This window comes from Bos grunniens, chromosome 1, assembly GCF_055505025.1.
Source record: "Bos grunniens cultivar Pamir isolate PY7600 chromosome 1, Bosgru_T2T1.0, whole genome shotgun sequence".
In the NCBI taxonomy this organism is placed as follows: domain Eukaryota; kingdom Metazoa; phylum Chordata; class Mammalia; order Artiodactyla; family Bovidae; genus Bos; species Bos grunniens.
Genome location: NC_141165.1, coordinates 89,691,538 through 89,704,200, shown reverse-complemented (window position 1 = coordinate 89,704,200; position 12,663 = coordinate 89,691,538). Strand labels below are relative to the sequence as shown.

The 12,663-nt window shown below is 36.2% G+C and overlaps 1 protein-coding gene across 7 annotated transcripts in view; it reads left to right on the top strand.

Annotated features, from left to right (window-relative positions):
* SEC22A (SEC22 homolog A, vesicle trafficking protein) overlaps positions 1–10,876 on the top strand; it is an 81,683-nt gene extending 70,807 nt beyond the window's left edge. For all 7 annotated transcript variants that reach the window (XM_086402936.1, XM_086402894.1, XM_086402904.1 and 4 more), the window contains 2 exons: positions 485–550; positions 10,253–10,876. In XM_086402936.1, coding sequence (XP_086259062.1) covers positions 485–550; positions 10,253–10,453 — 267 coding nt within the window. In that variant the 3' untranslated portion in view covers positions 10,454–10,876. The remainder of the gene's footprint in view (positions 1–484; positions 551–10,252) is intronic.
* The last annotated feature ends 1,787 nt before the right edge of the window (positions 10,877–12,663 follow it).

Sequence of the window (12,663 nt, the reverse complement as noted above, 5' to 3'; positions counted from 1 at the left end):
TTTAGTTGTCTTTTTAAAAAAATTTTAATCATGTCAAATGACTTCGTTGGACAGTTCGGTGATGTGCTAGTTCTAGATGTAAACTATCAGTATTTATTTGAGTCAAATAGTAATCCCAATAAGCAGGCCTAGCTTTATAGGCTGCTGGGGTATTGTATATTTTCATATGGTTTCTTTAGTGGAAAGTAGAGACACGTTTAATGTTACGCGGAAACTTGTTTCCATTGGCTTTCATCTTCTCTTGGGTAAGATATAATTGATGGGGAAGCCCAGACCTCGAAGAACACTGGTAGTCTTCCCCTACCTCACACTCTCAGGTTCTTATGATGTGTTTTATGTTTCTCTTTTAGGACTCTTGAGTATTTTTATATTCCACTTTTGAAAATTTTGACCATTTGTGCATAAAGGTCATATCCTATTCCAATGGATTGTTTTTGGAAATGGGCTTCCACAGAAAGAATAACTTTTTATTTTATTTTTGCAGAGTGATGGTGAGGACTTAAATTACATTGTTGCATTTTTTCTTGGAACAGCAGCCTGCCTTTACCAGGTAGGTTCTCTCTCATTTTTAAGAAATACCTTCCTGTTATTGCTCATTTCAGGTGTCATTTCTAATTAACTTCTTGGGCGCTTTAAATAAGATAATGTCTGAGTTCTTTGCCTCGTTTTTCAGTTTGAGCCTCTATTAGCTTTGTGACCCTTTTGAATGAACATAGATCCCAGTGAATTCAGTGTTAGCGCTCTTCCTGTGCTGGGGCTTCATTGGCAGCAGGTCATCAGCCTGTGGCAGTAAAGGCTACTTCTAGATATTCTGGTGACTTATTATTCTACTTGCAGCCTCTGCTTCTACTCCAGGTTGAGGATTTTGTATTTTTGAGGTCTGTGAAGAGGGAACAGCAAAAGCGGGATTTTAGGATATTTAATTTAGCAATGATGAATAGGGCAGATTGTCAGAGCAGAGAGACTACAAGTAATGATATTAGTTTTGAGGCAGAAGGTAATGAAAGCCTAAACTATGGTAATGGCAGTGAAAGTGAAAGTGGCTCAGTTGTTTCCAGCTCTTTGCAACCACATGGACTACACAGTCCATGGAATTCTCCAGGCCAGAATACTGGAGTGGGTAGCCTACCCCTTCTCTAGGTAATGGCAGTAGGGATAGGAAAAGAAAGGATGCTGAGAAGGAAGACTCCCTGAGATTCGAAGACCAGGTAGATCTGAGACTTCAGGAGAGAGGAGGTTTTGTACCTGAATCATAGGGAGATACATACTCTTATTTCCAAGACCAGAGGAGGCACAGATGTGTTAGAGAAGGGAGATTTAACCATGCTGATTACCCAGATTCAAGTGTTTTTGTTGAAACATGTTAGAGCAAGCAAGGCCTTTTGACTTAACACTTATAGGTGTCACATTTCTCTGTCTTGCATAGAAAAATGTTAGATTCAGTCCTGCAAATAAAAGGGTACCTAAAACTCAGAAGAAATCTTTAGGGAAATATATTAAATATATGCGTTTGACTTTTATGTGAAGACATTAGAAATTTTAGTTTCAGTGGCCCCATTTTTTAAATTCCCCTAGTTTTTCTTAATCATTTATATTAGCTTTAGAAATTGTTTTTCTGTCAAATTTGACAGATTGAGTTATAATGAATGACATTTCATGCAGGAGATATGAAAGCTTGTCTTCATTGATGTCACAAGTATTTTAATTTTATGAAATATTCTTCTGCAGATTTCGTTCTTTAATCTCTACAGGCTATCACAGAGGGTATATTATCCTCACTTTTTTGAAAAAGAGAAATCTGAAGCAGTTTCAGTACTATCCTGAGATCACATAGCCAGCAAGTGGTAGAGTCAGAACTGAACTGGGTCTTCAGATTTTAAATGTCATATTCATTCCACTATATCATGCTATCTCTAAGCAAAATTCCTATATTTGCATAACTTTTATAATGCTGTAAGTGTATAATTTAATAACATATGCACTATTTCATATTCTAAAACAATGTGAGGTAAATATTAACTTTAAAATAGTCTCATGAATGATTATCCTTATAAAATATACTTTTAGCTGTTTTACCTTAATGAAATAATTTTAAATGCTAATAATAATGCAAAAATGTGTTGAGCTCTTCCTTTGTGGTAAGCCCTTTACATTCCTTATGCCATTTGATCCTCAAAGAAAGCCCCACACTAATCCTATTATTATCACCATTTTTCACAGCAGCCTAGACTGTTCTTAGAGTCAGTCAGTGACTTGAAGCTAAGTGATCTTAGAACCAGTGCTCTTGCCAAGGATAGGCATACCTCTGTAACTTTCTCAGAACAGATGAAAGTATTGATAGTTTTAAGAGTAGCCTCATGATGGAGCAATGTCACCCAGGTCTTCTTTTAACTTGAGAAGTAAACAGATAAATACTTTAAAAAAGAAAATTAAAAAAACAATGTCCTTCATATTGACAGGCTTGAAACTGAATGCTTTCCAAATATGATTAGCATATTCCTATAATTTCCCCATAGGAAGAATTAAGTAGCTTTTACCATGTGATATGCTGTATCTCCAATTTCAGGATATTTTTTAATCTCCTTTAGATTAGACCTCAAAGACTGCTACTGCATGGTTTGTTGCCTTTTCCTCCAGGCTCTGGATACTTACAGAATCACAGGGTTCAGTCAGATAGAGATCATCTTGATATGGAACATTTACAATAGGAAATCTGGGAATTCCCTGGCAGTTCAGTGGTTAGAACTCCATGCTTCCACAGCAGAGGGCATGGACTCAATTCCTGATCTGGGCACTAACATCCTGCAAGCTGCATTGCATGACCAAAAACATAAAGTAGGAAATCAGAAGAAACTAGAGATTGTGCTTTTCCTTCTGTGTTTTATTTTGGAAACCTTTAGACTTATAGAAAAGTTGAGAAACTGGTACACCTAGAATCACCAGTTGTTAACATTTCACAACATTTGCTTTAATCTCATTCTTTTTTTGTATGTTTTTGTATATGGGGTATATGCTCATTGTTTACAATGTAAGTTGCAGATAAAATGAATATGTGAAGTTGTTTTTCTTATTAGACTCTTTATTTTGAGATAATTAAACTCACTTGGAGTCATAAAGCGTGCTTACGTAACATTTATCCATTTCCCCGCAATGTAACCACCTTGGAAAGCTATAATACAACATCACAGTGCATATTGATGCTGTCAAGTATATAACAGTCCTTACCATAAAGACTCCTCATGTTGCCCTTTATAGTTCCCTCCTGCCCCAGCCCCAACCCCTCTTTAATCTCTGGCAACCACTCCTGTGTTCTCCATTAATATAATTTTCTCATTTTGAATGTGTTATATGAATGGACCCACATAGTATATATAACCTTTTGTGGTTGGCATTTTTTATTCAGCATAATATTCTGAAGGCTTATCCGTGCATGTGTCAGTGGTTTGTTCCTTTTTATTGCTGAATTGTATTCCATGGTATGGCTGTACCACAGTTTGTTTGATCTTTCACTCATTTAAAGGACATCTGAATTGTTTCTAGTTTTTGGCTATTATAAATAAAGGTGCTATAAACTTTCATGGTTGGGATTTTGTGTGAAAAAATTCTTCATTTCTCTGAGCTCAGTGCCCAGGAGGACAATTACTGGCCGTGGTAGTTGCATGCTTATTAAGAAACAAACAGTTTTCCAGAGTAGTGTACCATTTTACATTCAGCACTGTGTGAATGACCTAGTTTCTCTGCATCCTTGTCAGCGTTTGGTGTTGTCTGTATTTTTTTTTTTTAGCCATTCTGATAAATGTGTAGTGATAATCTCATTGTGGTTTTAATTTTCATTTTCCTAGGGGCTAATGATGTTGAAAATAGTTTCATGTTTGCCACCTATGTATCATCTTGGGTGAAATGTCTGTTCATGTCTTTCGCCTATTTTCTAATGGGATTGTTGTCTTTTACTGTTGAGTTTGAGAGTTCTTTATATATTTTAGATATTAGTCCTTTGTCAGATATGTAGCAAATATCTTCTCCCAGTCTTTGCTTATCTTTTCATCCTCTTAAGAGTCTTTTGTAGTTCAAGTATTTTAAATTTTTATGAAGTTTAATTTATCAGTTTTTCCTTTTTTTCCCTCTACTGAATTGCTTTTGCATTGAAAAAATCTGTTGGGCATGTTTATGTGGATCTGTTTCTGGAGCCTCTATTCTGTTCTGTTGATCTATGTGTCTGTTCCTCTGCCAGTACCATACAGTTTTGATTACTTCTGCTATTAGTAAGTCTTTAAAAAAAAAAAAAAAAAGATTATTTTTATTTTTTGGCTGTGGTGGGTCTTTGTTGCTGCACATGGGCTTTCTCTAGTTACCGCGAGCAGGGGCTGCTCTTCACTGGTGTGTGGGCTTCTCACTATGATGGCTTCTGTTGTTGCAGAGCACAGGCTCTAGGTGTACAGACTTCAGTAGCTGTAGCACGTGGGCTCAGTAGTCGTGGCACACAGGCTTAGTTGCTCCAGAGCATGTGGGATCTTCCTGGGCCAGGGATTGAACCAGTGTCCCCTGCATTGCAAGGTGGATTCTTAACCACTGGACCACCAGGAAAACCCTAATAAGTCTTACAATTTTCTTAATAGTTATAGAGCTATCCACATAATTGTTTACAATGGATGGTTTGCATTTTATGAGGAAATTGTCCATTTCACTTAAGTTATCAAATTTGTGTGTTGGATGGTTGTGGTATTCCCTTACTATCCTTTTGATGTCTATAGGATATGTAGTGATATTTCTTATTTCAGTCCTCATATTGATCATTTGTATCTTCTCTTTTCTTGATCATTCTTATTAATTTCATTGATCTTCTCACAGAGCCTGTTCCTTGTTTTATTGTTTTTTTTCCTATTTTCTATTTTATTGATTTCTGCACTACCTCCTTGGTTTCTTTCCTCATGTTTGCTCTGGGTTTATTTGACTCTTCTTTTCCAGGGTTCTTGAGGTGAGAGCTTAGATGATTTGATTTGAGAATTTTCTCTTTTTTAATGTGTACATTTAATATTACAGATTTCCCTCTTAGTACTTCTTTAGTTCTATTCCATACTTTGAGATGTTGTATTTTCATTTAATTCAGTGTATTTAAAATTTTTTTCCTTGCAGTTTCCTCTTTGGCCTGTGGATTATTTAGAGTTGTGTTGCTTAGTTTCCAAGTGTTTGGATATTTTCATTTTCTTTCCATTATTGTAGTTTGATTCCATTGTAGTTTGATAACATAGTCTGTGTGATTTCAGTTATTTTACATTTGTTGAGGTTTGTTCTGTGGCCCAGAATATGTTTTGTCTTGGTATATATTTCATGGGCACTTGAATAGAATGTGTATTCTGTTGTTGTTAAGTGAGTGTTCTGTAAATGTTGATTAGCTTCTGTTGGTTGATAGTGTTGCTCAGTTTTTATATGTCTTTGCTGATTTTTCTGGCTAGTTCTATCAATTGCTGGGCTTCCCAGGTGGCACCAGTGGTAAAGAATCCACCTGCCAATGCAGGAGACATAAGAGATGCGGATTTGATCCCTGGTTCAAGAAGATCCCTGGAGGAGGAAATGGCAACCCATTCCAGTATCTTTGCCTAGAGAATCCCATGGACAGAGGAGCCTGGTGGGCTATATGGGATCCATGGGGTCCATGGGGTCACAAAGAGCTGGACATGCCTGAAGCGACTTAGTATACATGCACACTCAGAGGAGTATTGAAATTTTCAACTATAGTTGTGTATTTGTGTATTTCTTATTTGAGTTCTATCAGTTTTTGCATCTCTGTTGTTTGGTTCATACACATTTAGGATTGCTCCATCTTCTTAATTGATTGATCCGTTTATCATTATATCCCTCTCTGTCCCTGGTTATTTTTGCTTTCTTTGAAATATTTTTACTTATTCATTTTTATTTTTTGGTCACACTTTCTGTTTCTTAGTTTCTCGACCAGGGATGCAACTTGTGCACCCTGCAGTAGAAATGTGGAGTCTGGACCACCCGGAAAGTCCCAAAATATTTTTATATTTATCTAATAGTAGGATAGCCACTCATGCTTACCTTTGGTTAGTGTTTGCATGCTACATCTTTTTCAATCCTTTTACTTTAAACTTGCCTGTATCATTTGAAGTGAGTTTCTAGTAGATAACATAGAGTTTGTTATGTTTTTTTAATACATCCTGCCAATCTCTATCTTTTAATTGCTATATTTAAGCCATTTATATCCAATGTAGCTATTGACATGTTAAGGCTTTTGTCTGCCTTCTTATATTTTGTTTTCAGCTTTTTCATTTTTATGTTTTATTGTTTGTGTCTTCCTGTAGATTACTTGAACATTTTTTTTAGAACTCCATTTTGTTTTATCTATAATGTTTTTGAATGTATTTCTTTGGATGACTTTTTAAATATTGCTCTAAGGTACTACATTTTACTTACTCAGTTTACTGGTGTCATCATTTTACTAGTTCAGGTGAAGCATAGAAATTGTAACTCTTTATATCTCTTTGTCCTCCTCTATTTATAATTGTCTTAAATATTTCCTCTACATATATTTAGAAACATATCAGACCCTGTTACAATTTTTACTTCAATCATCAAACATAATTTAGAAAATTCTTAAAAAGGCAAAGCTAGTCATTAACGTGTATTTTTGCTGTATTCCTTTTCTATCCAGTGTTCCAAGGTTCCTTTTTTTTTGGTTTCCTTTCTGTCTAGAGAACTTCATTTAGCCATTCCTTTAGAGTATATTTGTAGGTGATGAATTCTCTTCGTCTTCTGTCATCTGCTGCCGCTGCTGCTAAGTTGCTTCAGTTGTGTCCGACTTTGTGCGACCCCATAGACGGCAGCCCACCAGGCTCCGCCGTCCCTGGGATTCTCCAGGCAAGAACACTAGAGTGGGTTCTGTCATCTGAGAATGTCTTTATTTTTCCTTCATTCCTAAAGGATATTTTTGTTGGATATAGGATTCTGGATTGATAGCTAATTTTCTTTCAACACTTGAAAAACGTTGTTCCACTCTTATCTGAACTTCATAGCTTCTGATGAGAAATCCATTGCCTTTTTAATGCCAAGTGGAGGTGAATTTCTGCAGTCCTTCTTAGTCTCTAGTGATACACCATGGGGTGGGGTTGAGGGACTCCTACCATCCAGTGGAAATCAAAGTTCTGGCTTCCCACTTGCCTTCTCTGAAGCCCTGGAGAGTTAGAACATTAGCATTAGAGCCTTAGAGCATGATAGGCTCCCCACATAGGCTTTGATGGGGTGAATGTGGGTGGTCACAGTTTGTGTGTGTGTATGTTTGGCTTTTTGGTTTGTTTTGGTTTGGTTCTGGTGGTATTTGGCTGTAGAAGAATAGTTGTTGTGTACAAGTTTCTGTAGTGGAAAATCGCATCACTCTTGGTCTTTTGGCTAGAGAAAGCAAAATTTTATTGAGTTTTGTTTGTTTTGTTGGTGTGCGTCCAGTGGTTTTCTACTTGTCAGCTTCTTCAGCTCCAAGTGTGGGGTATATGAGGCAAAACAAACAAACAAACTTAGGTAATTTACCAATGTGTCATTACTTGAGACTTAAGGTCCTTAGCCTGTCTTCCTTCTTCTCTTTATCATCCAGAGTCATCTGATACTTGTTTGATATATCATGTCCAGGGTTTTTAGTTGTATCTAGTGGAAAGAATAGAGGAAAGTGCATCGACTCCATCTTCCCAGAAGCAGAGGTTCCTGCAGTTTTTTTTTTTTAAAGTAAGTTACAAACATCAAGATATTTCACCTCTGGAAACTTTAGCATGTGTCTTTTGAGACCAGAGACATCGTTCTGTTGTACATAGCCATGATACCTTTATCACACCCAAGAAATTTAACGTTGATACAATATTACCTAACATAGGATTCATATTCAGATTATGTTGTCTCCAAAATGTTTTCTATAGCTCTTTTCCTCTGATTTCAAATTGTGCATTGTGTTTGGTTGTTGTGTATCTTTTAACCTACAATGCCATCTCCTGGCCTTTTTGTTGTTCTATTTTGTTTTGGTCTTTCATAACCCTGACATTTTTTAACAGTCCAGGCAAATACCTTATAGAATGCCCCATAATCTAGATGTGTCTCTTGTGATTAGATTCAGGTTAGTTATTTTGGTGACCATACTATGTAGTATAGTATTCTGTATACCTCTAATTTCATAAGTCAAGAGGCATGTAATAAATTTGATCATTTGATTAAGTGATGCCTAACAGATATCTCCATTGCAAAATTATCTTTTTCCTCTTTGTAATTAATAAGTAATCTGTGGGGTACAGACCATTATCTTTAAAGCCTTTGAAAACCACAAATTAAATATTTATTTAAAAAAAATACGAGGTACTCTAGCTCTTCTTCATAGTAGAATTTCCAGTTAATAAATGTAGAGAATGATGGAAATTGAAAGCGACTGTTTGGCAAACACCTGTGGCAGGCAGGAATCATCAATAGATACTAAAATTAGTGGGCAAAATATGATGGGATAGAAATCTACATAATCTCAAAGTATCCTCCTACAGGATACTGATTACAAGGAGAAAAATAGTAACTAGTGGAGAAACCTGTTGGATACCACCTTACCAAAAGATCAAAGTTAATAAGTAATTTGACACATCACACATTACCTCTTTGGTATTCTTCTTTCCAAAATTGGATATCCTCTATTCAATTTTGAGACAATATCAGGTGAACCAAAATTAAGGGCCATTTTACAAAATAACTTATCAGTATTCTTTAAACTGTTAAGGTCATGGAAAACAAAGAAAGACTTGAGCTGTTAAAGATTCAAGGAGACCTGACAACTAAATGAAATATGGAGTCCTGGGCTGGATTCTGGACCAGGAAAAGGGTCTTATGGGACAGCTAGCAAAACTCAAGTGAAGTCTTTAGGTTACTTAATAGTATTAAAATCAATGTTAATTTCTTGTTTTGATGATTATACTGTGGTTATATGACGATAACATTTGGTTGGGGTAAAAAGCTTTTGCAACTTTTCTGACATTTAAAATTATTTCAAAAGAAAATTTATATTTGTTTTTCAACTTTTTAAATTCAAAACACTCCAATAAAATAAATTTTTCCAATTAAATTTTGCTTGGATAGCAAACACAGTCCTGATTTGTGTAAGAACTAAACACATTAAGCAGAACATCACATTCTTTCTGTATTGTCACAAACACTCTAATGTTCTTCTGGTTCTGAAGTCTGGATATAATGTCACACAGAGACCTGCACCTCTTTCCTAAGACTTTATGATCATATGTAATTCCTATATATCCCAGACTTGGAAAGCAGTTCATTGATTCAACAGATTTTTATTGTGCACTTATTATATACATACCAGGCACTGTTTGGGGCAATGGAGAAAAGTGAGTGAATAAGGCAGTTAAAAACCTCTCCCTCATGAAACTTGGATTTCATTGGAAGACTACAGATGACAAATAAAATAAGCATATTTTTGAAGTATGTTAATAAATGTAATATAGAGAAAAATAAAGGCAGAAAGGTGAATGCCAGGGTTTAGGTGCAGGGGAGTACTTTATCTTCTAAATCACCACTCATTGCGTCCTGTGTCCCATTTTTAAAAATCTTTTCTAGAACATAACTACTTGATTGTATATATATAAATACATATATATACATATATATAAACTTTATAATCTGTCTTCTAGTAGAAGGTAAGCTCCATCTGAGTGAGGTCTTTGTTTACTTAAAACCAAAGAACAATGCTAAACAGATAAATAAATTTCCATTGAATAAATTCTCCCTCAAGTGTTCTCTCAGGTCCTAGTTTAGCCCCTTGCACTCAAGTAAATATTTGCTGATTTCATTAATATACAGATTCAGGTTATATGAGCCCATTTTGCTGAATAACTTGTATGAGTTTTTTTAACTTTTCTGGGATAAGAACCCTTAAGATCCTAAGACTGCTTCTTAGTTGCCTGTCATCTTGAGGAATTTGTTTAGCTTGTTTGCATGGAAGTTATCTCTTTTAAATATGATACAAAACGCTTTTCCTTTTGAAAAATGAAAAACATAAAAGGAGAAACCTATTTCCCTCTTAAGCTGGAGCTTTCATAGCTGAATGTCTTAAAGATATTACATTGTGTTATCTGTAGTTGAAAAATCCCCTTACTCCACTTTCATATTTCACCCTGTGGCTTGTTAAAGTTTTATAGTTGCAGCATCTATTTCTTCTTCCTATAACCCTAATCATCATTCATTTTTGTATTTTCAACAGTGTTATTTACTTGTCTACTATACCAGCTGGCGGAATGTCAAATCTTTTTTGACTTTTGGTTTAATCTGTCTATGCAACATGTATCTCTATGAACTGCGCAATCTCTGGCAGCTTTTTTTTCACGTGACTGTGGGAGCATTTGTTACGCTACAGATCTGGCTAAGGCAAGCCCAGGGCAAAGCTCCTGATTATGATGTCTGACACCATCCTTCAGACATACTGCCTTGCCTTACAGAGGAAAAGGAAGGACACTACCACTGTGCTGAAGAAACTGCTCACCACAAATGAGAAGCTCTGCTTTCTTTCTCTCCAGCTGCCCTTTTTAAGTCAGCGTGGCATGCCTGTGAGCATGCAATACCTGGTAGGCAAATTCCTCTCAGCAGAATGTTGGCCATGATTATCATTCAGAAGATGAGGACACCTCTCTACAGGGCAGTGGCAGTGGAAGAACAGTCAGATGCCACGGGAAGACTGGGCCAACAGCTCTGAATCACGGCTGGAGAATTCAATCCAAAAGCAGGTGTGGGACTTGCTCTGAGAACCAAGCAGGAACTCTACAACCCCAGTTTGCCTTTGTGAGGCATTAGTATAGACCAAATAAAAGATGCTGCAGTGAATTGGAAAGCTTATGTGTAAAACAAATGACTTACTAAATATTAGATCATTTGCACATTCATTGTACCATGAGTTTATGAAGTCCAGATTGGTGTGGAATGGTTTCTTTTTCCTTTTATATTTTTGCTTGAATGTTAACTCTGGAAATCACCTGATGTAGGAGAAGGCTGTGGTGAGCTCATCCCTGGAGCATCATAAGTATTGAAAACACAGTGAACATGTTTCTTTCCTAGACCACATTTACACCTTCTTTTGAAATCACTTTTTAAAAATATGTCATTGGGCTATAGCCATTATTTGCCAAACTTCTATCACTTAAGTATTACATATGCTATTATTTACTTAATACTTATCTTTTAAATTTTAAAATATTTTAAAAAGAAACTAATCTCTACTCCAAGTGAAAAATCAGCATCAGTTTGCCATTAAAAAAAGAGAACTACAGAATAAATTAAAAATAAAACAGGATGTTGTTAGATTCTAACTGGATGCTGATGACTGCCAAGGCTCTGAATCCAAGAAGCCTACTCCTTCTTGTTGAGGTAAGAGACGTTACCTAGCCCCAAATGGGCTCTCTCTGTGGAATTATCAGAAATGTAAAAGAAAATTACAAAGGGAATGACATTCACACTGTGATTCAACATTATTTAATTCTGTGTTGTGTATCGCCTAAAGTCATATCACATGCCACCAAGTGATCTGGGTCCTGCCCTGTGGAAACACTGAGTTGTTCTAAAAGAATCAGAAGGTAGCTCTTCTCTCAGCACTTCTTATTATTCCTCTTACTATTTCATGGCTTCGAGGAGTTAAGCACCTACTGTCTAAGTGGTGCTTTTCGATAACTTTGTAAAGATTGTTTAAGCAGTTGTGAATTATTAGAGGAAGCACATTTTAGTTCTTTTAGCAAAATCTACTACTCTTCTGGTTTTGAGGGCTTCCCGGTGGCTCAGATGATAAAGAATCTGCCTGCAGTGTAGGAGACCTCGTTTGATCTCTGGGTTGGGCAGATTCCCTGGAGAAGAGAGTGGACACCCACTCCAGTATTTCTTGCCTGGAGAATTCCATGGACGGAGGAGCCTGGTGGGTTATAGTCCGTGGGGTTGCACAGAGTCAGACAAGGACTGAGAGGCTAACACTTTCACTTTCTGGTTTTGAAATCATCCTCATGAGTGATTTTCTTGAGGAAAGATTCCAATTAAGGAATTCATAAGGTTTGAAATTTGATATCCAGAAAAACAGTGGACTCATTACATGTGATTCATGTTACTGGGTATATTAATTAAGCAGAAAAAATTGTCCAGAGGGGTAAAGTCACCAAACTGCATTGTTTCCAGAACCAGTTTATATAGGTATGCTTATAATGAGAAATCCTGCTTAACTACAACCTTTTTGCTACACTCTCCTTTTTAGGAGAATGAGGCAAAAGAAGACAGTGAAACTTATAATTTTGGGGATTTATTTAATACAAGAAACTCCAGTTCCCTCCAATTTTCTGCCCCTAACAAAACTGCAAAGAAATTATGAATATTCTGAGAGATGTACCCATCTCTCAGATGTACCCATCCCAAGGTACCACATGATCCTAAATCATCAAAATGAAATTGATTTATGTTTGGTGTTTTGTAGTTACCGAGCCAGAAAGTTAACTTGATTCACTTTACTTTAGAAAGTAAAACTTGAGAAAGTTTTTTAGAAACTAATGGTTAAAGCAAGAAGAGTTTTCTTGTAAATTGTTGATTAACCAGGAGATTGGAGTATTCTGGTTCATCGAGATTTTGTTGTATATTGATACTTTA